General features: G+C 39.3%; 3 protein-coding genes across 4 annotated transcripts; 2 read left to right on the top strand and 1 right to left on the bottom strand.

Annotated features, from left to right (window-relative positions):
• The first annotated feature begins 150 nt into the window (after window positions 1–150).
• Window positions 151–6,575, top strand: casp7 (caspase 7, apoptosis-related cysteine peptidase). Its single transcript, XM_077739402.1, has 7 exons — window positions 151–282; window positions 354–467; window positions 4,255–4,406; window positions 4,485–4,613; window positions 5,430–5,605; window positions 5,674–5,812; window positions 5,877–6,575. The coding sequence occupies exons 2-7, from the start codon at window positions 361–363 to the stop codon at window positions 6,101–6,103; spliced, it is 930 nt and encodes a 309-aa protein (XP_077595528.1). The 5' UTR covers window positions 151–282; window positions 354–360; the 3' UTR covers window positions 6,104–6,575.
• Window positions 6,576–8,862: 2,287 nt separating this feature from the next.
• Window positions 8,863–17,564, bottom strand: dclre1a (DNA cross-link repair 1A (PSO2 homolog, S. cerevisiae)). 2 transcript variants are annotated; one of them, XM_077738751.1, is made up of 10 exons: window positions 17,263–17,564; window positions 16,501–16,582; window positions 14,421–15,245; window positions 14,231–14,364; window positions 14,041–14,159; window positions 11,228–11,371; window positions 11,019–11,164; window positions 10,344–10,498; window positions 9,220–9,361; window positions 8,863–9,139 (listed from the first exon to the last, which is right to left on the bottom strand). In XM_077738751.1, the coding sequence occupies exons 1-10, from the start codon at window positions 17,293–17,295 to the stop codon at window positions 8,949–8,951; spliced, it is 1,971 nt and encodes a 656-aa protein (XP_077594877.1). In that variant the 5' UTR covers window positions 17,296–17,564; the 3' UTR covers window positions 8,863–8,948. The 2 variants fall into 2 exon arrangements, with proteins under 2 accessions (XP_077594877.1, XP_077594876.1); XM_077738750.1 differs by lacking the exon at window positions 17,263–17,564 and having other exon boundaries at window positions 16,501–17,073.
• Window positions 17,249–24,722, top strand: nhlrc2 (NHL repeat containing 2). The gene is made up of 12 exons (XM_077738752.1): window positions 17,249–17,456; window positions 17,971–18,123; window positions 18,565–18,614; window positions 18,762–19,164; window positions 19,747–19,868; window positions 19,946–20,075; window positions 20,871–20,964; window positions 21,022–21,253; window positions 21,336–21,458; window positions 22,160–22,369; window positions 22,440–22,653; window positions 23,308–24,722. Exons 1-12 carry the CDS (start codon window positions 17,294–17,296, stop codon window positions 23,565–23,567), a joined length of 2,154 nt encoding a protein of 717 aa, XP_077594878.1. The 5' UTR covers window positions 17,249–17,293; the 3' UTR covers window positions 23,568–24,722.
• The last annotated feature ends 6 nt before the right edge of the window (window positions 24,723–24,728 follow it).

The raw sequence follows: 24,728 nt of genomic DNA on the forward strand, positions 1-24,728 counted from the left end.
TTCATTTGAAACTGTTCTTATACTAAATAAACTTTTGTGCAATCATTTAAAGTCACTCCGTTGTTGTCGCTGGCAAAAAATACTGCTCCAATATGGCTGCTTAGTGTCCGCAATAAGATTGGGAAATCCACCGCAAAGTGACGACGTTTGGAATTACGTAATTACGTTGCGACGCTCCTTGTAGATTTTTTTTTGCCCCAGTCAAACTTGACCGAAGAACATATTGCTTTTACTTACGAGGAAGTGAAAGGTACTGTAATATTACGTTTGAGGAAGTGAAAGGTACTGAAATTGTTTGTTTTGTTTAAAGGATTACGCAAAGTAAAAATAAAATGCTGTCACGATGTTAACAGGCTTCAGATGGCTGGAGAAGTTGAGAAGACTCAACTTGAAGATGAAGAAAATGAAATGTCAGAGGACATCACAGATGCCAGACCTGATCGCAGTGGAAGGTTTTTACTTTTTCGGTAAGCCCAAACAATGAAAAGTACTTTGAATTCTGGTTTGTCACTTTATTTTAAACTCAACTCATTGCCCTCAGAAACATACTGTGGGTAAAATACTTACATTCCTGATCAAAATATTAAAATCAGTTAAAAAAGAACTAAATTCCTTAGATTTTTTTTTCTAAATGAGTTTTTAAATCGAGGCTGCAAAATTCAGACACGCATGAATCAAATGATCAGGATTGTTGTCAAGATTCCGGACAGCATGCTGGTGAGTTGATCATTTGATTCAGTGATTCAGGTGTGCTAGAAGTGGGAGATATTGAAAACAGACTGGATAGTCATCATTTTTTATCTGACAAACGCGGCTTATAAGGGAGTAAATATGGTATAAAAACAACTAAACGCGGTTTCGGCACGGTATCGTCCTCACTAAAGACGACACGTGTCTTAAATTCACCTAGTACACAGGTGTCAAAGTGGCGGCCCGGGGGCCAAATCTGGCCCGCCGCATCATTTTGTGTGGCCTGGGAAAGTAAATCATGAGTGCTGACTTTCTGTTTTAGGATCAAATTAAAATGAAGAGTATAGATGTGTATTAAATTTCCTGATTTTCCCCCTTTTAAATCAATAATTGTCATTTTTCACTCATGTTTTTCTGTTTTTAGTTCAAAAATCAGTTTGTATAATCTAAAAATATATTTTAAAAAAAAGTTTTCTGTTTTTAGTTCAAAAATCATTTTGTAAAATCTAGAAATATATAAAAAAAGCTAAAATAAACATTGTTTTAGATCTATAAAAAATGGAATATTCAGGGCTTTTAATCCAGTTATTTTAATCCATTTATGAAAAAAATATAGATTATATTCTATCTAAAATGGTCTGGCCCGCATGAAATCGAGTTAACGTTAATGCGGCCCGCGAACTGACCCGAGTCTGACACTCTTGTCCTAGTAGATTAGATTTAGCCAAAATGAGCTCCAACTTTACTTCATAATATTCAACCTGAACACTGACGCCAAATGAAGTTGAGACCAAAAACCTGAATAAATCTCCGACGAAGCCGTGCCCCAAGCGATTTCTAACCCCGTTGACCCCCCGCGGGCCCGCGGTCACGTCGGCGTGTGTTTTGGGGGGCCCCCAGCCTTGAATAGGCCTTTTAGAAAGCGCTGGTGCGGTGTTCAGATTGCTGACTCGGTATTGGGGCAAGGTTGGAAGAGGGGGGGCGCTCAGCATGCGCCGCCCCCCCCTTCCCTCCGGCGCCACCCGAGCGCGCGGCGACCCAGTCGGGTTCTCCGTCCGGCGCAGAGAGCATGTCAGTATCCTAGCAAAAAAATTAGCTGGAGAAAGCGAGTGTTTTGCAGATGCAGAGTGGCGTAGCGCTTAATGACGAGCCCGGGTAAGTTGCCGCCACGGCACGCCCTCCTCTCCGCCCTACCCGTTCGTTGCCGCCGCGCCGCCGCTCTTGGACGCCCACCCTCAATGGTTGGGTTGGCACCGTTGACGGGTGGGAGGGGATAGGGCGAGTCAGATCGCACGTTTAATAGAATCTGTGTAATGAGGTCTTTGTTGGGGTCCTTCTGGAACACGCCGCCCATCTGGATGGATCGGCCAAAGAATGCCAACATGGCAGCCGCGTTGACATTTGCTCTGATTGCTTTTCGATATTGATGATCTTTTGAATTTCTGAAGTAGTTTTTGAGGCTGTGAAATTTTGGGGATCGTATTGGAATTGAGCGTGGATTCTTGTAAACACAATTGGGCGTTACGTTAATGCCTTTTTGGGAAGCATATGTACTTTTTGGTTTCTGAGTAAGTAACTTAGAGTGCTTTTTTGTTGTTGTGATACTCTGGTAATTCAAAAGGATTATTTTAAGCAGGTTTATGGAGAATTTGTCTTGGATTTTTTTCCCTTTTATTTGCTTCCGTATTAGTTGGTTGTTCCGAAACGTAAAGAAAATAGATTGTATTTGTTTGTTGTTGTCGTCATAGTCATAGTGTGGTGTTTGTTTCAATTCTTTAGTTAATAAAGGAATGGAAATCCCATTTTTGAATTCAAATTTAATCTATAATTCAATTGACATTATTAAATACTTTATTTACACCCTGAATCAGTGGCCAGCCAATAGCAAGGCACATGGAGCATTATTTTACAAATAAAGCAATATTAATAATAAAATAATTATAACATTTTAAATAAATACAAACAAAGATACACAATACTTGTGGTCTGGAGTAACACAGATATTTTTTTTAAATTATGTTCTCGTATTATTTAACCCTTTATGGGTGATAGGCGTCCAATTGATTTAAACTGGGAAGGTTGGCTGTGAATGCTTGTGTTTCAGTACTATTAGGTTTTAAAAGATGAACTAGTGCATGAAATGCTATTTATTTTTGCTTTTTAAATAATATATTTTTTTTCAAAAGTGCAGGTAAAACTATATCAACAGATTTGATTCATATACATACATAAAGATATACATCTATATATATTTTTATTTTTGTATATTTTTTATTTATTTTTTAAACTTTTTTTAAATTTATTGATTTGATACAATTCAAATTATTAAAGTTTTCAGCCCTAAAATGAAGTAAAGGTGTTTTTAAAATTTTCAAGTAGTGTATTAGTGTGCTTTATTTTACTAACGGTGGGCATGAAGCGCAATATCAGCATTTCCTAATCATTTGCATACAATTGTAAATTCTTTATCTTTATTTATTAAGTTGCTGGGGTATAAGTTCAATTCATCATAAACATGTCAGACATTAGTCAAATTTTGTGAAGAAAATATACTGTATGTTGTGTGCCGTTTGTCATAAAGTACCTGAGGCACAGTTTGATTATAACAACAACAGAGCAGTTGAAACAAATTCAAGTAGGTGGCAATCTGAATTGGTTGCCAGCCAATCGCAGGGCGTGAGCAAACGGAAAATCATTCACGCACACACACATACATAGCGGCAATGTTTTCACCCATGTTTTGAGAGGAAACCGGAGTGTCCGGTAAAATCCTACGTACAAATAAAGAGAGCATAAAAACTCCACACAGGATGGTCTAGAGTACTGCGACGCCTTCAGCTGTCAGAATCAATCCAACCCTCAAAAACAATTTTATGGCTATAAAACCTCTACTGCAGCTACAGCTGCAACACACTAAATAATCAATAATAACCTCATACAATTGAAATATTATTTAGGAATAAAGCCATATTTTTTCTGATTGGTTAAAGCTTGTTTGATGCAGCAGTGCCTGCAGAACTGATTGTGAAGGCCTTTAGTCAGATTTCTGACCGTGGGAACAAATAATGGCTGAAATGTGATTGGTTAAATACTACAATATGAAAACACACATCTGGAAGCAGTGCAACCAGTGGGAAAGCAATGAAAGGAAGCTAGCAGTCAATTTGGAATTAATTATTAATAGTAGTATTGATGGACAAAATATAATATATGATTCAGATATTTCTTAGGCCAGCAGAGAAGGCCCTGACGGCATACCACTGATTTTCCGCACTATAAGGTGCAACTAAAAGATGTCAATTTCCTCAAAAGTGCGGCTTATAAGCCAATATTACTTGTATATGGATCAATATAGGTTAGTCATTTTATAGTTAATACATAGCATTACTTTTTCCACGCAGATGGCCTGTGAGGGTTATTACGATGTAGTCAGGACTGGAATGGGTCTTAATTAGGATCTAGGAGCAACCTTTGTTTTTATTAACATAGGTGAAATATTAAAGAGATGAAACACACTATGTCAAATTGTTGCGTTATGGTTATTTTCTGGTGTCTTTTATACAGCAAGAAGAATAAGGATGGCCAAACGCGGGAGCAGGACTACTCTTCTGAAAGCCATTACAGAATTGTCTCACCAACATTCCAGTATAAGATGAGCCACCGGCGAGTGGGCAAGTGCATCATCATCAACAACAAAAACTTTGATGAAAAGACGGGTAAGAATGAGCCAAGTGGGTTCAAAGCGGGTTTGATGGAAAAACAGTCCGTTTGGTGAATGCCGAGCTTTCATACAGGAATGAATGTACGGAACGGGACGGACCGCGACGCCGGTGAGCTCTTCAAGTGCTTCAAAAGTCTGGGCTTCAACGTCTTCATCTACAATGATCAGACCTGTGAGAAGATGGAGCGGCTCCTAAGAGAGGGTGAGCCCCTGAATGTGGCCGATACGGTCATTTATTTCAAAATAGAGAAAAGATAAACAGATAAAACACTAAACAAAATTAATTTTGACGTCTATGAGTTAAATTCAAGAAATAAATATACGTATCTTGCATAAAAAGTGAAAAGAACATTCCCCTCACTGCCTGCTCGGGGCACAGTCCTCTTAACTTGGGCGCTAAACCTAGTTTAAGTTTAGGTTTAGGTGCTCTGTCTAGCTAGATGCGAGTAGCCTTGATTTTGAAATAAAACAAAATTCCACTTTGATTTTTTTCCCTTTTTCTCCTTGTTCGAAAGTTACAACTATTGCAGTAATGAACCATTGAAAATAAATCAAGATATTTCAACATTAGAAGCCATTTGGCCGCCACAACATCTTAAACTTCTGCTAAGAAAATTGTCATTTCTGTCATTAAAAAGCATCAGACTCTCCTTAAGAGACTTATTTCTTTTTTCAAATTGAATAATTTGATATTTTGCATTCACAAAGACAGCCATATTAACTTCCTTATGATATTGACCCTAATAATGTGCTTTTAATTCATAGAGTATCTCAGAAATACCAGCTGCGATGATTTTTCTTAAGATTTTCCCTTCAAAATAAAACATTTGTACTCCTTATTAACAAAATGAAGGTAAAAAATTGTGAATCAACGAGAATTTGTCAAATTCAGCAATTTTAAGGCCTTTTTCAGGTTGCGGCTTATACGTGAGTAAATGCGATAACTCACATAGGTCGTTAGTCCAATACTAATCAGCAAATAAATAGTTAACATTATAAAATGACTTGTTTGTGTCAGCCTCGGAGGAAGACCACAGCGAGAGCTCCTGCTTCGCCTGCATCCTGCTGAGCCACGGCGAAGAGGGCATGATCTACGGCACTGATGGCGCCATGCCCATCAAGACCATGACCTCACTCTTCAGGGGGGACATGTGCAAAAGCCTGGTGGGAAAGCCCAAGCTCTTCTTCATTCAGGTAGAAATCTCCAAGCGCCCGGCCGAGTACACGGACCGCCCCATTGACGAAACATGACCGGTCGGCAGGCCTGTCGGGGTTCCGAGTTCGACGACGGCATCCAGACGGATTCGGGCCCCCCCAACGACACCATGGAGACGGACGCCAATCCACGACACAAGATCCCCGTGGAGGCCGATTTTCTCTTCGCCTACTCTACCGTGCCAGGTAAGACGGCGTCGGTCGTTTCTAGCTCGGCGGGAAATTTCAAGCCTCTCCGGTATGCGGCTAGGCTACTACTCGTGGAGGAATCCCGGTCGCGGCTCCTGGTTCGTGCAGGCGTTGTGCAACGTCCTGAACGAGTTTGGCAAGCAGCTGGAGATCATGCAGATTCTGACGCGTGTCAACTACATGGTGGCCACCAGCTTCGAGTCGTGGTCCGAAGACCCGCGCTTTAGCGAGAAGAAGCAGATCCCTTGCGTGGTGTCCATGCTGACCAAGGAGCTGTACTTCAACTAACTTGAGGGACGCCCGTGGAGCGCTCCCGCAAGTATTCAGGGAAAATTCCAGTCGGCTTTCACGCCTCGCTAGTGAAATCTCCCGTCTCTTCCTTCCGAATTTTCTTCCTAATGTTGGACGGGATATTCGTCATCAGGCGTAGCCAGATATGCATGTTCTTCTACTCCCACTTCACTTTTCCTTCCACGCTTGTCACCGCCACTTTCTCGTTACGTGTGTTTTCAAAATTGTTAGATATCATACGTAAGGCTGGATGTTTTGCGGCGGAGTTGACCGCGTGGCGGCCATCTGTATGTATGTATGTATATATATTGATGCATATGTATGTATCTGTATATATAAATGTATATATATTGATGCGCATGTATATATACGTATATGTATATATATAAATACACATGTACATATATATATATATATATATACACATATACATATATATACACATATATACATATACAAGTATATATAAATACACGTACATATATATATATATATATATATATATATATATATATATATATATATATACATATACAAGTATATATAAATACACATGTACATATACATACATGTACATATATATACATATACAAGTATATATATATTTACACATGTACATATATATACATATACAAGTATATATATATTTACACATGTACATATATATACACATACAAGTATATATATACACATACAAGTATATATATACACATACATATATATGTATGTATATATATATATAATTTTTAAATTCAAACAATTAGGTTTTACAAAAATATTTGTTAAAGGTTGTGCTACAAACTAAATTTTCCCCAAAAATTTGCAGCTACATTTACAAAATTGTCCAAAAATATTCAGCCTACCAAAAGATTATGCAGTAAAAAAAATACTAGTGAAACATTTGGTTACTCAGAAAATCGGGTTGGAATTGTTTTATTTGATTTTTAGGTTAGAAATAAATTCCGCTTCAAAAGTTCAGTTTTAATAAAAAAATTAATAAAATCAAACCACATAAAAACCAAAATTCAGCTCAGCAAAAATAAAAAAACAAAAATCCATAATATTCAATTTTTGTAGCTGGATTTTGACAACAATTTTCAAATTTCCAAGCAAGTTTAATTTAGTCCAATTATTTGTAACTGAGCAGTTAACCGAGGAACCAGAAAACCAGCTTTTTAGAAACATCTTGAGAAACCGCTCTCTTGCCCTCACCCCCAAATCTTAATGTCAAAAAGTCCAATTGGGTCGATAAAAAAAAGTTTGTGTGTGTGTGTCGATGGTATCACAGAGGCAGCTAGTGAGCTAGCGAGCGACTGCCAAACCACAAAAGAAAAACGTTTCTCTGTTTCGCCGCGCTCATTCTCACAGTCTTAGAAGTATCCATCCTGCTTGACATGTGGATCTCTGATGTGGTGCCTTTTTGAAAAGATATTTAGCGCTTCACTTTGAAATGCTTTATGGTGTTCGCTGCCGTTGTCCTCACTAATTTATTTGAAAGGATTTGGATGCATTAATTTAAAAAAAACAAGATCATCTGAAAAGGAAAAAAACATGTACTGTTGTCACTATAGTAAACATTTTTGATGCTACATTAAAAAAAAAACGAAATTAAATATTTTTTTATTCACTTTCAGTTATTGTATAAAATTTAATGAAGCATTCTTTGTGTTTCAAATGTTAAACTTTTAATGGAGTCAGATGGCCTAGAATGAAGGTGAGTTAATGTAAAATTTTAAGTCAAAATATTACTCCATATTCGGTAAAAATCAGTGTTCTAACGCATACTTTTTTATAGCATCAAGACCATAAAAACCACGACTATCTGCGTCATCTTCAAAACATGGACAATGAGTTGGGAGGACAAAGCACCTCTCGGAAAACGGTAAGCAAGCCACCATCTTTTCTACATTCAACATGGCGGTGCAATATGGGCATGGTTATGCCTATTGTCGACCCATGTGAAAAAAAGACCATGTATAGTAAGGCTTTTTTTCTTAAAGAAATGACCATGTATAGTAAAGCATATTTTCTTAAAAAATGATCATGTATAGTAGGCATATTTTCTTAAAAAATGACCATGTATAGTAGGCATATTTTCTTAAAAAACGACATAGTATAGTAAGGCATTTTTCTTGAAAAAACGACATAGTATAGTAAGGCATTTTTCTTAAAAAAACGACATAGTATAGTAAGGCTTTTTTCTTAAAAAACGAAATAGTATAGTAAGGCCTTTTTTTCTTGAAAAATGACAGTATAATAAGGTTTTTTTTCATAAAAACATGACATTGTATAACAAGGCTTTATTCATTAAAAACGACATAGTATTGCAAGGCTTATTTCTTTAAAAAAAATGACCATGTATTGTAAGACATATTTCTTTAAAAAATGACCATGTATTGTAAGGATTTTTTCTTTTAAAAAAAACCAACATAGTATAGTGAGGCTTATTTCTTTAAAAAATGACCATGTATTGTAAGGCTTATTTCTTAAAAAAAATAAAACAACATAGTATAGTGAGGCTTATTTTTTAAAAAAATGACCATGTATTGTAAGGCTTATTTCTTAAAAAAAAATAAAACAACATAGTATAGTGAGGCTTATTTCTTAAAAAAATGACCATGTATTGTAAGGCTTTTTTTCTTTAAAAATGACCATGTATAGTAAGGCTTTTATTTATTTAAAAAATGACCATGTATAGTAACAGTTGCACTGTTGTGCCTTATAGTGCAGAAATAACAGTACTCTCACAAATGAGGTCATTGTATACAAAAATCCCATTTATTATTTCAACATCAAAAAAGACAAGTGTAGTCAATATCATCTTTAGTATAAGAACTCATGATTACTCATTAACAACAGAATTTCTTTCCAAGGAGGAGTTGGCTGTGGTGAGCCAATTGCCAAAATGCTTCTCCATGGCCATCCTGGCGTCCCGGCTGCCTATGTTTACTGTCGGGATGATCTTGAGCGGGCGCAGCCATTGGACGAAGCGCTTCAGCTCGGAGAAGCTGCTGTGCTCGCTGTATGGAATTCCTGACGACAGCCCAAAAAAACAAAAAAAATCAGTAAGTTGTAAAAGCTGCTCTCCATGTTAGAAAAACGACGATAAATACCATAAATGGAAACGCCGTCTCTGAAGACAGGAAGAATGTCTTGAAGCGACGTGGTCTGCTGACTGAAACTCCAGCCGGTTGGTTTGAATGCCAGTAAATGATCGTATTGGTCTGAAAATCTATTCAGATGCGCCCGCAGCTTCTGCGGAAAGACGGGAAAATAGCAAGCGGCCCTTTTAAGAGTGGATTTAGTGGATAATTTATAAGGATTTTATAGCCTAAAAGAAGAAGACGTTAATAAATGTAAGATTTGTCCAATAAGATAAGAGCAACTTTCTTCTGATCGAATGATAAAGACGTCGCATTTTTTTCAGAGGATCGGAATCGGGTTAAAAAAACATTTTTCATTTATTAATATTATAGTATTAACTCAATTTTAATAGGATCAAAATACAGTGGTTACAATTGAAATGGATTTAAAGCCAATGGTAGTGAACGAGTTAAGGACTACAAACAACAAAATAATCATGAGGTATACAGTGATCCCTTGCTATAACGTGGTTTACTTTTCCCAGATTTGCTACTTCTCGGATTTGCATCGTGCATTTTATTCTGGATTCTAATTGGCTAAAAAGTCACTCTGTTTTTTCTCTACCTATGCGTCAATAACATTGTAGTTTAATATGTACTCTTACGTAATACAGCTTGCCAAATTTACATTACTTACGTGCAAATTCTTTTGCAATTTCAAGTTTCTCCAAAACCCGAAATGTAGACAAACATTCCGCATTACGAAATTAATGAATCTTCCTTCTGCATTTTGTGCACATTGATGATTAAAATGATTATTTGACAGTACAGAAGTAATTTGTTGAAAAAAGTATTTCAAAAGTAGTTCTTTTATTCGTGAAAGAAATGATTGAGCCTGTAAATGGTTTGTTCTTTCTTCTCAATGTATAATAAAATTAAGTATTTTATTGTGAAATAATTGTTTTATTTTTTTTTTTAAATAAAGGTTTCTACTTCACGGATTTTGCAGATCCTTTTGGTAACGTGAAAAACAAGGGTATACTGTATTGCAAAACCTACTGTATGATATCCTATCGTTCTATTGTGAATAGTAAAACAAACGTTGCAAAACAAAGAGAGCATAAAAGTCAATAAAAATAATAACATTTCCTTACTGTGATATTAAGGTGCATCATAGGGAGAACGTGGAGGCGCGTCGCCTTCCAATCGGTGGTAAAACGTCGCTCGATGCCCTCTGACTCCAGACACCGCATGGTGTTATATTTATCTTGTGACACGCACACTTTGCAGCCCAAAACTTCTCTCAAAGCTACAAAGATCAGGAAAAAAAGTCAGTTTTCTCTTTTAAAACAGACCAGGTTCCCAATAAATAAATAACTGGTAGAAAATTATTGCGGTATCTTTTCATGAATATATTTCTAATTGGGCCTTAAGGCTGTAAATATATTTATGTCCATGCTAAAAAATGATTAATTATTGGTCGCTGAACCAAAATTATGACCAAATTATGGCCATTTTTGTAGATGGATGAGAATTAAAAACACACTCGGAATTTTAATATATTAATTTTCTGCAAAATGAAAATAGAATGGCACCCTCTAATTGAACAGCACCCTCTAATTGAACGGCACCCCCTAATTGAACAGCACCCTCTAATTGAACGGCACCCCCTAATTGAACAGCACCCTCTAATTGAACGGCACCCCTTAATTGAATGGCACCCTCTAATTGAACGGAAAAAATAGGGTTGAAATAGAGGTTTTACGGTATTTTTATTTTGAGAGACACAAAAATGTATATTTTCCAGGCTCGGAGGGACGGCTACTCACCCAAAAAGACCTTTTCCTTGCCCACCGAGTAGGACCCGCACACCACCAACGTCCGAGGGTGGAGCGTCACGGCTTCCAATGCAGTGGAGGTGGCAAACTGGATGACTTCCTGTTGTTTTGGGAAGACGTATTCTGGGGCGCAATACCTGCCGGTGAAATACGCTTTAACGGTTGGAACGTTTATGGGAAGACTCGGCAGCGCCGCTTACGTGGTGTCCAGATAGAGCGTGTGGACTCGGCAGCCCAGGAGCTCCGGGTAAGCCTCCATGGCGGGATCGGCCCGGAAATCACCCGTGTGGAGAACCGTCTGTCCGTTGGAGAGGAAGAACAACAACATGGCTGCTCCGGGACAGCTGAAAAAAACGTCAAACTCTAGTTGTTAGGCAATCAAAACAATTAGGAGAAACATATTCTTTTTGCAGAAGAAAAAGTCCCAAAACATCCAACCAATGTGAATAAGTCATTGGCCTCCCACCTCTGTAGACCTGGGTTCAAATCCTGGTTTGCTCTGCTTTGTCATTTGACCTAACTTTTCCCACTTGAAGGTACAATAAAGGACTAAGTATGATCTGGGTGTGAAAAGAGACAAAACAACAAATACTACTTCCTAATAGTGGAGAGTGCTGGCCCAGTGGATAAGTCATCGGTTTCCCACCTCTGTGGTCCTGGGTTCAAATCCCAGTGCCTGCAAAGACTTTCCCACTATTATTCAGGTAAATGAAAGAGATGAGAGTATAAGTACAACCATCTACTTTCATAGGGTGGTGGCCCAGTGGATAAGTCATCAGTCTACCGCCTGTGTGGTCCTGGGTTCAAATCCCAGTGCTTGCAAAGATTTTCCCAATATTATTCAGGTAAATGAATTAGATAAATTTACAAGTACTACTACTTTCTCTCACAGGGTGGTGGCCCAGTAGTTAAGTCATCAGTCTACCACATCTGAGGACCTGGGTTCAAATCCCACTGCAGGCAAAGATTTTCCCAATGTTATTCAGTTAAAAGAATAAGTTCTAATGCCTAAGTGTCTAAGTGTATAAGTCTTCAATGGTGGATGAAGCATTTTGTCCAAAAAATGACTAAGTGTTTCACCCCATTTCCTTGGATAAAACGTTTCAACACCCATGTATAAGTGGGGCACGAGTTGGTGTAGTGGGTTGCACACTCGCCTTTGCACGGAGAGAACGTGAGTTCGCTTCCCGGTGTCGGCGGTTGACTGACCAAGCAAGCGGTCGAGGGTCGGCCGAAGGCCGACCCGAGAACGCCTTGTGCACAGACAGGTCCATCAACTGTCTTCCGAACTGCCGAAGGCAGTTCGGAATATAACCTTTTGCTGAAAAGTATGACTAAGTGTTTAATATAAATTAAAAAGGTTTTTCTTTTTTTTCTTCTTCTTGTTGCATTTTCCAGACTACACGGTGTAGTGATCAGCCAAAGGACGACAGCGGGAATCGAACCCAGGTCTCCTAGACGGGAGTCCAGTGCTCTAACCTCTGCGCCAACCAAGTGACTACACTTTCCTTAGTCATCATTTGAGTTTCTTGACAAGAAGTACACAGAAACAACTAAGTGGAAATGTGTCTCAACCAGGAATTGAACCCAGGTCTCCTAGACGGGAGTCCAGTGCTCTAACCTCTGCGCCACCAAGTGACTACACTTTCCTTTGTAATCATTTGAGTGTCTTGAGAAGAAGTCCACAGAAACAACTAAGTGAAAATGTGTCCCAACCAGGATTTGAACCCAGGCCACCCAGACAAGAGACAGGTGAGTTAACCACTGCGCCACAACTTGGCTAAACTCTCCCTTGTCATCATTTGAAGGTCTGGACTACAAATACATTGAAATAACTAAGGGAAAATGTTTCCCAAACAGGATTTGAACCATAGTTTCCCACATGGGAGTCAGGTGAACAAACCTCTAAACCACAAATATGTATATATAAATGTTCATATACATCCATATATAAGTATATATATATAAATGTATATAAGTATATATATATTTATATATAAATATATATAAGTATATATATACAAATATATGTATATATACACATGTGTATATATATAAATATATGTATATATACACACACACACACACATATATAGTTTCCACATCTTGTAAAATGATGTAATTTATAATTTTAATTTAATATCTTTAAAAAAAAATTCCTGAAAAAAATCTGCGAAGCTTTGAGTCCGCGGTAGCTGAAGCGCGAAGTAGCGAGGGAACACGGTATAAATATTAACTAACTACTATATAGTGGTACCTCGAGATATGAGCTCAATGCGTTTTATGATCAAATTAAAATGAAGAGTATAGATGTGTATTAAATTTCCTGATTTTCCCCCTTTTAAATCAATAATTGTAATTTTTTAATCGTTTTTTTCTGTGTTTTTAGTTCAAAAATCATTTTGTAAAATCTAAAAATATATATCTAAAAAAAAAGCTAAAATAAACATTATTTTAGATGTATAAAACACCGAATTTTCAGGGCTTTTAATCCATTTATAAATATATAGATATATAGAGATATTATATTCTGTTATGTTATGTTATGTTATGTTATGTTATGTTATGTTATGTTATGTTATGTTATGTTATGTTATGTTATGTTATGTTATGTTATGTTATGTTATGTTATGTTATGTTATGTTATGTTATGTTATGTTATGTTATGTTATGTTATGTTATGTTATGTTATGTTATGTTATGTTATGTTATGTTATGTTATGTTATGTTATGTTATGTTATGTTATGTTATGTTATGTTATGTTATGTTATGTTATATTATATTATATTATATTATATTATATTATATTATATTATATTATATTATATTATATTATATTATATTATATTATATTATATTATATTATATTATATTATATTATATTATATTATATTATATTATATCTAAAATGGTCCGGTCCCGGTCAAGATAGATTGGCCATTTAGCACTGTCAATGCGAGCCAATGAGTGTCATGTTCAAATGTAAAGACGCGACGGAAGTTGGCAACCTACTGGTTGGCATCAAGAAGAACCACTTGTGTCCCATCCACGGAGACTTTGATGTTCATGGGCAGCTGGTGCACAAAGCGCTCGTCCACCTTCAACTTGCTCTTCACCAACTTAGCCGTCAGCTGTAAAACAACGAAAAACGTTTGACCTTGAGACACAGCCGAGACGCGTTTTGAAAATGGCGATGACTTGCCTCATTGCAGTAAATAGGAAACGTGGACTTTCTGGTGAGGCCGCCATAGTGGTCGGAATGAAAATGAGTCAGGAAGTAAGCAGTGATGCCTTCAATAGGGCCGTAGTGGAAGGCGTCGACGGCGAACGTTGTGCCTAAAGAAAATGAGCCGTGTTTAAATTGGAAGAGAAAGAAGACGACAAGGACTCACCTGGAATTTTTTTGTAGAAGGGACACCATCGTTGTCGTGGTTGTTGTCCGTTGTCGTTTAGCTTCCGCCGTTTGTTCTTAGTCTCCTCCTCTACTCCGTTTACGTCCTTATCATCTCGTTCCCTCATTCCGGCGTTCACTTTCCCTCGCCCTTTCAAAGAAACCTGTCTCGCCACGACACCAGATCCCGGCACGTCCGTCTTCAACGGTTTGAGTCCGAAAAACACTCCGATGTCCGTCTGCTTGAGTCCATTGCGTCGAGGTGTCTCCATCCGATGAGGCGCTACAAAAGATACACTTTCCTTCAAGCATTCTAAAACTTTGCTCTGAGGGGATTGAACCTTTTCCGCATGGACGCCGCCTTCTGGGCAATCTATCACGTCCGGGACGGGCTCGTCTTCACCCAAGAGAAGCAGCAAGTCTTCGTCATCGGACGCTCCGATCTCGGCAGGGAGCTCCGAAAGAGGAGAGTAAGATATTCCGTCATCGTTATCGGGAGAATTTGGGATTTGGCAAGACGTCACCGGCGCCATTACACTTTCCTGCGAGAAGGTAATGGACGAACGTCCTTTTGGAGACCAGCCTTTCTTCTTTTTCATGTCTTCCGGGCCGGGCGAGCGCAATAACAGAAGACCGTTTTTTGTTTGGGAAGGCGTCGACGATGGCGGTGATGCGTCCATGTGGTCATTTGGGGAAGGGTGCTCGTTGTGATGCGAGAGAAGCGGTGTGGCGAGACCGGTAGCACGAACGTGGGCCAGCTGCGAGTGCTTGAACTTGTTGTAGTGGTTCGGAATAGATGACGAGCACAAGGACCCGTCAGGGCATTCTAAAAAAAAACAGATGACACAACAGGAATGAATTGGATGTCTACAGCCAATATGGACTAACACACATGGCACAATATATGTGGGGGCGCAATATAAAAATGTTTTCAATAGACTACAAGTTGTTTCGATGATTATCCCACATTTCCATATCAAATAAGTGAACTAGATTTGCCGAGGGAGGCAATTATCCACAACATAATTAATAAAGATATCAAAAACAATAGGTAGAGTCAGAGCACTGATTTTAGACGATGGTCATTGTGCTTAATATTTCTTTAAATTTGATTTTATCTATTAATCTTGATATAGCATAATTTATGGATGTGCGTGTGTGGTTATGTTAAGATTCTCACGCTACGTTTGTCCAGACCGTTCATCGTAGAGAGTTTATTTTTTTTAATGATGGCCAGAAAGGGCTGTTGGATTCTTGTATACGAGTGATTATTTTTATAAATTCAAATTATTAATATTAAAATCAAATTTGGGGTTGGGGTTAGGGTCCAACTTGAGCTATTGGCTTTTCCCTTTTGTTCCTTCATCCATCACATCCATTTTTTTTACTTTCATCCTTTTTTTGCGATGTGCCCACGTGTGGATTAGCCACCGTGTTTCTCCTTACACAAATATATTACCAAAATACGTGCAATAACAACCTCGCCCAAACAGGCGGGACATGCTTGTTCTATTCTATTTATGAGGTTGAGGGTTGGTGCAATTCATATTGGTGTGTATATATTGACACATTTGTACTCTTCTATTGGATCAAAACATGGTTAGCGCATCAGTCGCATAGTTGTGAGGTTGAGGGTTTGATCCTAACTCGGTCCTCACTGTGTGGAGTTTGCATGTTGTCCCTGGACTTGCACATTTTTTCTCCAGGTACTTTGCTTTCCTCCCACATCCCAAAAACATACAGGGTAGGCTTATTTAACACTAAATTGCCACTAGGTATGATGGTGAATCGTTGTGCTCTGCGATTGGCTGTCCACTGATTCAGGGCGTGTCCCGTCTCTGGCCCGAAATCAGCTGGGACAGGGTCCAGCCCCCTTGGTGTTATCCAAGCAAAATTGAACCAGGACCACCTCTGGATGTCCATCAGCGGCACTAAATGAGTTCATTAATGCAATATTCAATAGAATACGAGAAATGTTCGATAGTAACACACATGCTTTATAACGTTAAGTCTATTTGCTTATAGTTTTAGGCAGAATTGACACATCCAATATGGCGGCTAGACTCAAACCATGCACTTACCTGGACAAGCATCCCTCGGTGTATCCAGACATTCTGCAACATGCCATCTTTGTGATTGCACCAATAAGATAGAAAAAGGCATCTGGCAAATGGGACAAACGTCTCCCTTGTTTTCACTGTCAACATTTTGGGATAACGAGTTGCCATCACATTGTTCATTAGGACGGACGGACTTTGTGTCCGTACTACATTTCCTACGGGCAGGATTTCCACACGCAGTTGTATCACGTTTCTTCTTTGTCTTTACGCGAGGTTTATAATTCCAAATGTCATTTTCAGGGTCAGTCTTTTGGGACATTTCAAATCATTTGGAGGAAACTCACAGCCTTACCCTACCCGAAGTCTTCATTAAAACACGATAATTTCCTTGCATTAACATGCCACTTCCAGTGAGATTGACTAAAATAACTTTTGTAAAACTAGATCCAAAAATTAAGGTGTAAATTACAAAAATAAGGTCGATGTTAACTGGAGAAATTTGAATCGGGTTGGCGACACGCTGCATGCCATCATTGAGTTGAATTAAGTAAATACAGAGGTTGAAACGCAACGGCACTTTCCAATAGTTTCTTAATGACGTAGATCGGTATTAAGTACACGCAAACAGGAGTGAAACATTATTATAATTAAAATGAATATTCTAAATTTATGACCCTACCATTACGTTTACTTGTTTACTTTTCCTTATTACTAATGTTATATTAATCTTATATAAACAAACTTTGTCGAAAGTCGGTGCGTGAATCTAAGGGATGAGTTTACCCAAGCGGGCTTAGTAGCTGAAGTTTCTGTCATGGCTTCTCAGTGCCGCCTGTCAACTCTGTTTCCCCTCCAAAGTGTACTCGATCTCTCTTTAGATGAAGCCACCACACGCGAATCAATGGAAGCTCTCGTCTTCAATTATCTGAAGGATATAGACGAGAGGGATGATCAGCAGATTCCAGATTTTGAGATTGGTACGGCATCAAATTGCTATTGTTTTGATTTGGTTAGCCAGAAATGCTATTCTATAGAGACTGGTATATCAAGGCTGATTATGTTTTTGGGTGGTGTTAGCAGATCCCTTCCTAAGTGAATTTTAGAAGTCTTTTCATCTGTACAGTAATCCCTCTTATATCGCGACTTCACCAGATCGCGGATTTTTTCTGGGGGAAACAAATAAAAAATATTTTTTTAAAGTGCATAAACATGTGAAAATCAATGCTGGAACTCTTAACTAGGACTTAGCACTGAATAAAAAATGCATTATTTCTTTTTTTGAAGTTCATAAAAATGTGAAATTCCATGCTGAAACTTGTGTAAGCATAAGCCACTCCACCTTCTAGGACTCACCCCCCCCCCCCCCCCCAAAAAAAAGAAGTAGTTATAATAAGGGTGATCCTATCACAACCATGTCTGGTCTACATTAACAGCAATATTAGAGGGATTACTGTATTGTCTTCAATGAGTGAGCATTACATTTTTTTGCAGGTCTGGAATGGCTGAACACAGAGGGGCCGCTGTCTTTTAGCAAGGAGCTGTCTGGAAAAGTGGTGTTGCTAGACTTCTTTACCTACTGCTGCATCAACTGCATGCATATTCTGCCAGATCTTCACCATCTTGAAAAGAAGCACTCAGTGCAAGGTATTGCACTATTTGTGCTCTATGTACCCTATTTTCTCACATATAAGCCGCACCCTGATTCACAATTTTCACCTCCATATTCAAAGGGAATAAAAATGTGTTACTTTGAAGAGAAAATCTTAAGAAAAATCATTGCACGTGGTATTTCTGAGATACTGTATGAATCAAAACACACAATTTGGGTCAATATCATAAGGAATTAATTCATCCAGTAATGGTTGTTTTCTTACTGCAAAACAGAAAATAACCAACAAATAGTAAATGTTAATTTTCTGGTGAAAAATAGGAGAGCGATGCTGTAAGTCTTAAATAAGCTTTCATAAATTTGTTGACTTGAGTTAAATTTTAGGGTGGCGTTCAATGAAATTGCAAATGAACTTTGCTTTCTTCTGAAATTGTTCTGTTTTGATCATGTATTCTTCCTCTTAAACATCTTTTCAGATGGATTGGTTATTGTTGGTGTACATTCTGCCAAATTCCCCAATGAAAAGGTAAGTCGGCACTCTATGCCAGGGGTCGGGAACCTTTTGGAAAGAGAGCCATAAACAATTCATATTTTTAAGTGTTATTACTTGAGCACCATACTCAAAATGCGTGTATATATAAGGCCGACTGATTAATGTCTTTCTCTTGGAAAGGTCGCGGACAACATCCGCAGCGCGGTGCTCCGCTACGACATCCGCCACCCGGTAGTAAACGACAGCGAGGCACTGCTCTGGAACCAGCTGGAGGTCTCCTGCTGGCCCACTCTGGTTATGGTGGGCCCACGGGGAAACCTGCTCTTCTCACTGGTCGGCGAGGGCCACCGCGAGCGCTTGGCGCTTTTGGCCGACGTCAGCCTCCGTCACTACCGGCAGAAGGGGCTGCTACAGCCACACCCGGTGGGCATCATGCTCTACCGGGACTCACAGCTCCCCGGAATCTTGTCATTTCCCGGGAAGGTTTGCGTCGACAGCGACCGCTTGATTATCGCAGATACTGGACACCATCGGATTCTGGTGGTGTCCACTACATCACGTCAGCTGTTGCACGTCATTGGAGGTAAGTTAGTGTGGTGCTTAACTCTGCATGGACGTTTAATCCTAAATCGGGTAGGGGACCTATGGCTCGGGAGCCACATGTGGCTCTTTTGATGAGTGCATCTGGCTCTTTGCTAATCTGTGAGCTAAAATATGGACACTGCTGGTGACAGAATTGAGATATTACATCTAGAACTGCTTTAATCTTCTTTTTTTTGCAGTAGACCCTTCTGGAATGCATCCTTTCATTGATTAGCAACAGCATAAGAATATTTTTTAAAATATTCATTTTTTTTCCACTTTAAATTAGTGAAATAACAAAAAAAAATGATAAGGCACTCGTTTATATGTATGTATTTTGACTTTTAAATTTGTAGTATGCTCACAAGAAATAACATTGGAAAATATGAATTGTTTGTGGCTCTTTTCGTTAAAAAGGTTCCCGACCCCTGGTCTAAATAGATTGGATCTCTTTGGAAGTGAAAGAGGTTTCCAGCCCTACTTCCCAGACAAAATTGAATTGGACATCTATCTATTTAATTTGATAATGTTTGCAAAGCCAAAAAAAACAGCTCTATGCTATAAAGACATCTTTGTTATCCAGGTCCCGAAAGCGGAAGACGAGATGGTCGCCTATCCGAAGCTTCCTTCAACGCCCCACAGGGCGTGGCCGCAAAGGGTAACATCTTGTATGTGGCCGACACGGAAAACCACCTGATCCGGAAGGTCAGATGAGGCCGCCTACTCCTACGCCTACTTGGTTCTTTTGCGTCCTCATCATTTTTGTTTGTCCACCCACGCAGATCGACTTATCGACTGGGCAAGTGAGCACGCTCGCCGGTGTCGGCACTCAGGGCACGGACAAAGCAGGTGGTGCTGAAGGAACCCGGCAGCCCATTAGCTCGCCGTGGGACGTGGCGCTCGGGTCAGCCGGTGGGTATCAAACTTAATTACCATAAAGCTCCTAAGGGGGACTCTTAGATACTATTCAATATCCTCATTAACTTCCTTATGATATTGACCCTAATCATGTGCTTTTGATTCATACAAAAATACCACATGTGGTTAATTTTCTTTAGATTTTCCCTTCAGAGTAATATATTTGTACTCCCTATTAAAACCATAAATATGGAGGTTAAAATTGTGAATCGGGGCGGCTTATATGTGAGAAATTTTAAAATTCTAACATTTTAAGGGTGACGCATATACACTGGGGTGGCTTATATGCGAGGAAATATGGTAGGGTCATGTCAAAGGAGGGCCACAAAATATGAAGTATGCTGTTATTGGACCTTGGGCTGCAAGTTTGAGACCCTTATCCTCACAAGAGTCGGGGAGTGGAGGTGCTGGAGCCTCTTCCAGCAAACTACGGGAACCAGGCGGGGGACATTGGCAAAAATGGACAGAATCATTCACGCTCATACTCATACTTAGTGTATAACTATCTTACTATGCAGGTTTTGGGGATGTGTAAGTAGACTGACTTACCCAGATAAAACCCACGCAAGCCTTGGAAAGCATGCAAACTCCACACAGCAAGGTTCGGAGCTGGGATCGAACCTTCGATCATAGAACTGCCCTAACCACATGGGCTGCCTTCATTCCAATTACTAATCTGAAATCTGAAAGAAGACAAATCCCATTGATGCATTTGAAAGGGTTAAACAAAGTCTTAAGGAAGAATAGCTTTGATTAGATCATACATGTTCCTGTTTTGGCTGTTTGTAGGAGGCGCGGAGGACAATGTGCTGTGGGTGGCCATGGCGGGAACCCATCAAATTTGGGCTTTGTTCCTCCAAGATGGCAAACTCCCTAAAGCAAGGTGAGACCTACACAAAACAGCAAAAGATCAGACTTATGAAACCGTCCCCATCCACAGCGAGTCCAAGGCAGGCACATGCGTGCGATGGGCCGGCAGCGGCAACGAGGAGAACCGCAACAACGCGTACCCGCACAAGGCGGGTTTTGCCCAACCCTCGGGTTTGGCAGCCGCACCCGAAGAGCCGTGGGGCTGCCTTTTCGTGGCCGACAGCGAAAGCAGCACCGTTCGAATGGTGGCGCTCCGGGACGGCGCCGTCAAGGCGCTAGTGGGCGGCGAAAGGGACCCTATGGTAGATCCAAACGTCAACGCCAGTGTTGACCATTGAAAATGACTGATAATATTAATTTGAACTGAATGAATTTTGAACACAGAACCTCTTCGCTTTTGGGGATGTGGACGGGAAAGGTGTGGACGCCAAACTGCAGCATCCACTGGGCGTGGCGTGGTCCTCCAAGTCCAGCTTGCTCTACGTGGCCGACTCTTACAACCACAAGGTGAGGGACCTGGACGTAATACCAATAGCGATTGACGTATTGAGCACCCTTGGTCAAGAAAATAAGTGTTATTTTTTGAGGGGGGAAACTCTCAGGCACCCCAAATTAAATTGCACCCTGACTGCTTGCCCACAGTGGTGGTCCAATCCATTTTGAAGTGGCAGGTAGGGCAGGGAATGAACGAACAAACATTCAGTAGCAGAAATTAGTTAAGCAGTATTCAAACTAAGTTATCAATCAGACTTTACATTCAAGTGAGTAAATAGTAATTAAGAATTTAAAAAAAATCAAAACGATGTAATTAAAGATTCCGCTGATACCAACACAGGCCGAGGTTGGAACAAAAAATGGTATCTGTGCAAAACTGGTTACAAACTATTAATTACCACATCCGCTGTCTCCCCTTTTTCTGTGTAGTATTTAAAATCTGAATTCAAAAGTAAACATTTAAACGATTGAAATGTAAAACGATATACAATGGCGTATTGGGACTAAACTTTGTAGTATTGTGATATTAATACCTTATTCTTGCTTATTGTTTACTCTTTGCACCTTTTTAAATCCTATTTTTTACAGTTTGTGGCCTACAAATATTTACTTTCCCCCCTCTTGTTTCATTTCCAAAAGAGATGAACGGCATTATAAAAATAGATGAGTAATTTGACAATTCACTATTTGCGACCCCCTACTCCTTCCCTTAGATTAAAGTGGTGGACCCCAAAAGCAAGCAGTGCCGCACATTGGCCGGTACGGGGGAAGCGAGCGACACTGGGGGTCCGGCTTTCCTAATGTCCAGTTTCAACGAGCCTGGGGGAATTTGCCTGGACGCCGGTGGTGACCTCCTCTATGTGGCCGACACCAACAACCACCAAATCAAAGTTCTAGACTTGCGGTCCGAAATCGTTTCACGGGTGAGTGACGCGCTTTGCGTTTGTCCCACTATCGTCCCCCCCCAATGCTCACCTCCAACGATCTCCGTAGTTTCTCATTGCCACAGACTCCACCGATGCGCCAGACGTTAAAGCTGCCAGTCGCCCGAAATCCGCCAAGATGCCGAAGGGCGCCATCAGGATAGACATGCCGCCGATTTCCGTCCACGCTGGGCAGACTGTGGTCATATCGCTGGCACTGTCGCTTCCTGAGGGAGCCAAACTTACCGATGAAGCACCCAGCTGTTGGACTCTTTCTGCCGAAGGTAGGGGGTAGTCGACGAAGACAGCAAGTGTTTTTTTTTTTCCACGTTAGTCAGTGCGAATGGCGTATATACTACTTCTGGTTGGCAATTGGTCGTGCGTTATCAATTTGTGAGGACATTTGTGTGCATTATTTTTGGGAATATTTTGAAGGGAATACAAAAGCAAATAACCCTCAATAGGTTGCATCGGAAAGTCTGGGTGGAGGTGGGGCAAATAGATAAATAAATTTGTTATGTTATGAGCGCGTTTTCGTCCAAAAAGTCTCTCCCCCCCTAATTTTAGTATTACTATTAAACACATTTCAGTACTATTAAATCACTAGTTATTTGTTACTCTGTTAATAGATGTTTTTCCAATCCAGTATCCTGTTTTTGGTGTTTTTTTCAGAGGGTTGTCACAAATTAATTTGTTTTTAGTTCATTTTTATGGGTAACGTTTGAGTTACGAGTAAATCGACATACAAGCTCAGTCCCGGGAACGAAATAAGCTCGTAACTCGAGGTACCACTGTAATTTGCATTTGACTCCTATAGTATTTCATCAATATTGATTATTTTTCTCAAGATTTTGCCTTCAAAGCAACACTCTCACCTCAAATGGATTAGACGTCTACCAGTGAATAACATGCTTCAAATCTATCCCACTTTTCTTTAGATGACGAGTGGCTGTCAGACTCTGAATCGTCTACGGGCCCCATCACGGATTTATCCCAACCACTGCGCATCGCCGCCAAAATTCCAGAAACATGGAAGAAGGAGCGCGCCGCAGGCCTGACGTTGAGCGTCTGGGTGTACTTTTGCACAGCGAACACGGCGGCGTGTACCATGAGAGCCATCGCATTTTACCAACCTTTCCAGCCTAGCGACCACGTTGCCGAGGAGGAGGTCGTTGTCAAGTGGACGCATTCCCTCTAGCTGCACAAAAAGAGGGACAAAACTGGACAAAAATCATGCAAACTACAGCAACCAGAGACACAACAAAATCAAGTTATTATGTTGACTGCTCACTAAAGTTATTAATGCATTCACTTAAAGATTATGGTGTCATTTAAGTTTTATCTTCATATTTCTCTCAATTTCATTATATAAGTTGCCATATTTGATTAGACTGTTGAGTGGGTTAACAAAAATAAATTGTAATGTATTTTTCTTAATTTCATAAATAGTTTTGGGCAACACCCAGTGCCCTATGGTTATAAGTAAGCCAAAAAAATGCATATTTCTTTCAAAGAAAATAGGCATGGCTATATATTGTTTTTCAGGGGAAAGGTTTGAATATGTACATAGTAGTTTTTAAAAAACAGCCTATTTTTTTTTAAACTTGCTAAACTTGTTTTTTTTAAAGCTACACATACTTTTTTAAAATCAACTTAACTATTTATTATTTTACATCTCAGTGCCTTAAATGCTTTTCTAAATAATTAAAAGCCTTACTATAAATGTTCCACATGATTGTTTTTTGGGGGGGAAAAAATCTAGATCAAAACTACACATTTATCCCCACATATAGGCCAAAATTGAAATACCCTAATTTACATTAAAAAAAAAACATGCACATGGTTGTTGTTTAGTTTAGACAAATTTGACCAAATCCCTTGCCTACTTTCCTTACTACACTACATAGTCTTTATCAATGTATTTGGATGTAAATAAGCAAATTCCCCAACAAAATCCTAAAAATGATGAGAACCAATCTCATTTAATTCCCCAAAGCGGCCACATACATTCACACACACGTCCAGTACATACACAAGATGCATTATTTGAAAAATGTGAAGATTTAAAAATCACCGTTCCGATTTTCCACACAAATATTTCAATCAAAAAGAAAAAAAAAAAGTTTAAATGCTTATAACACCGCCACAATTCATGACATGACACCCGTCATGTACATGACTGAATGCTTATAGCATATGTCATTAAATATTTTAACCCAAAGACATTTGAAACAATGTCAATTACGCATCAAAAGTGACTTTAACGATGGACACTTGATACCTATCCTCATTCATATAATCATGAAAGGTTTCATGTCATTTATGACTTATGATAAACTTCCAAATAAAGTGTACGGAA

Source organism: Stigmatopora nigra, chromosome 18 (assembly GCF_051989575.1).
Source record: "Stigmatopora nigra isolate UIUO_SnigA chromosome 18, RoL_Snig_1.1, whole genome shotgun sequence".
Lineage (NCBI taxonomy): Eukaryota > Metazoa > Chordata > Actinopteri > Syngnathiformes > Syngnathidae > Stigmatopora > Stigmatopora nigra.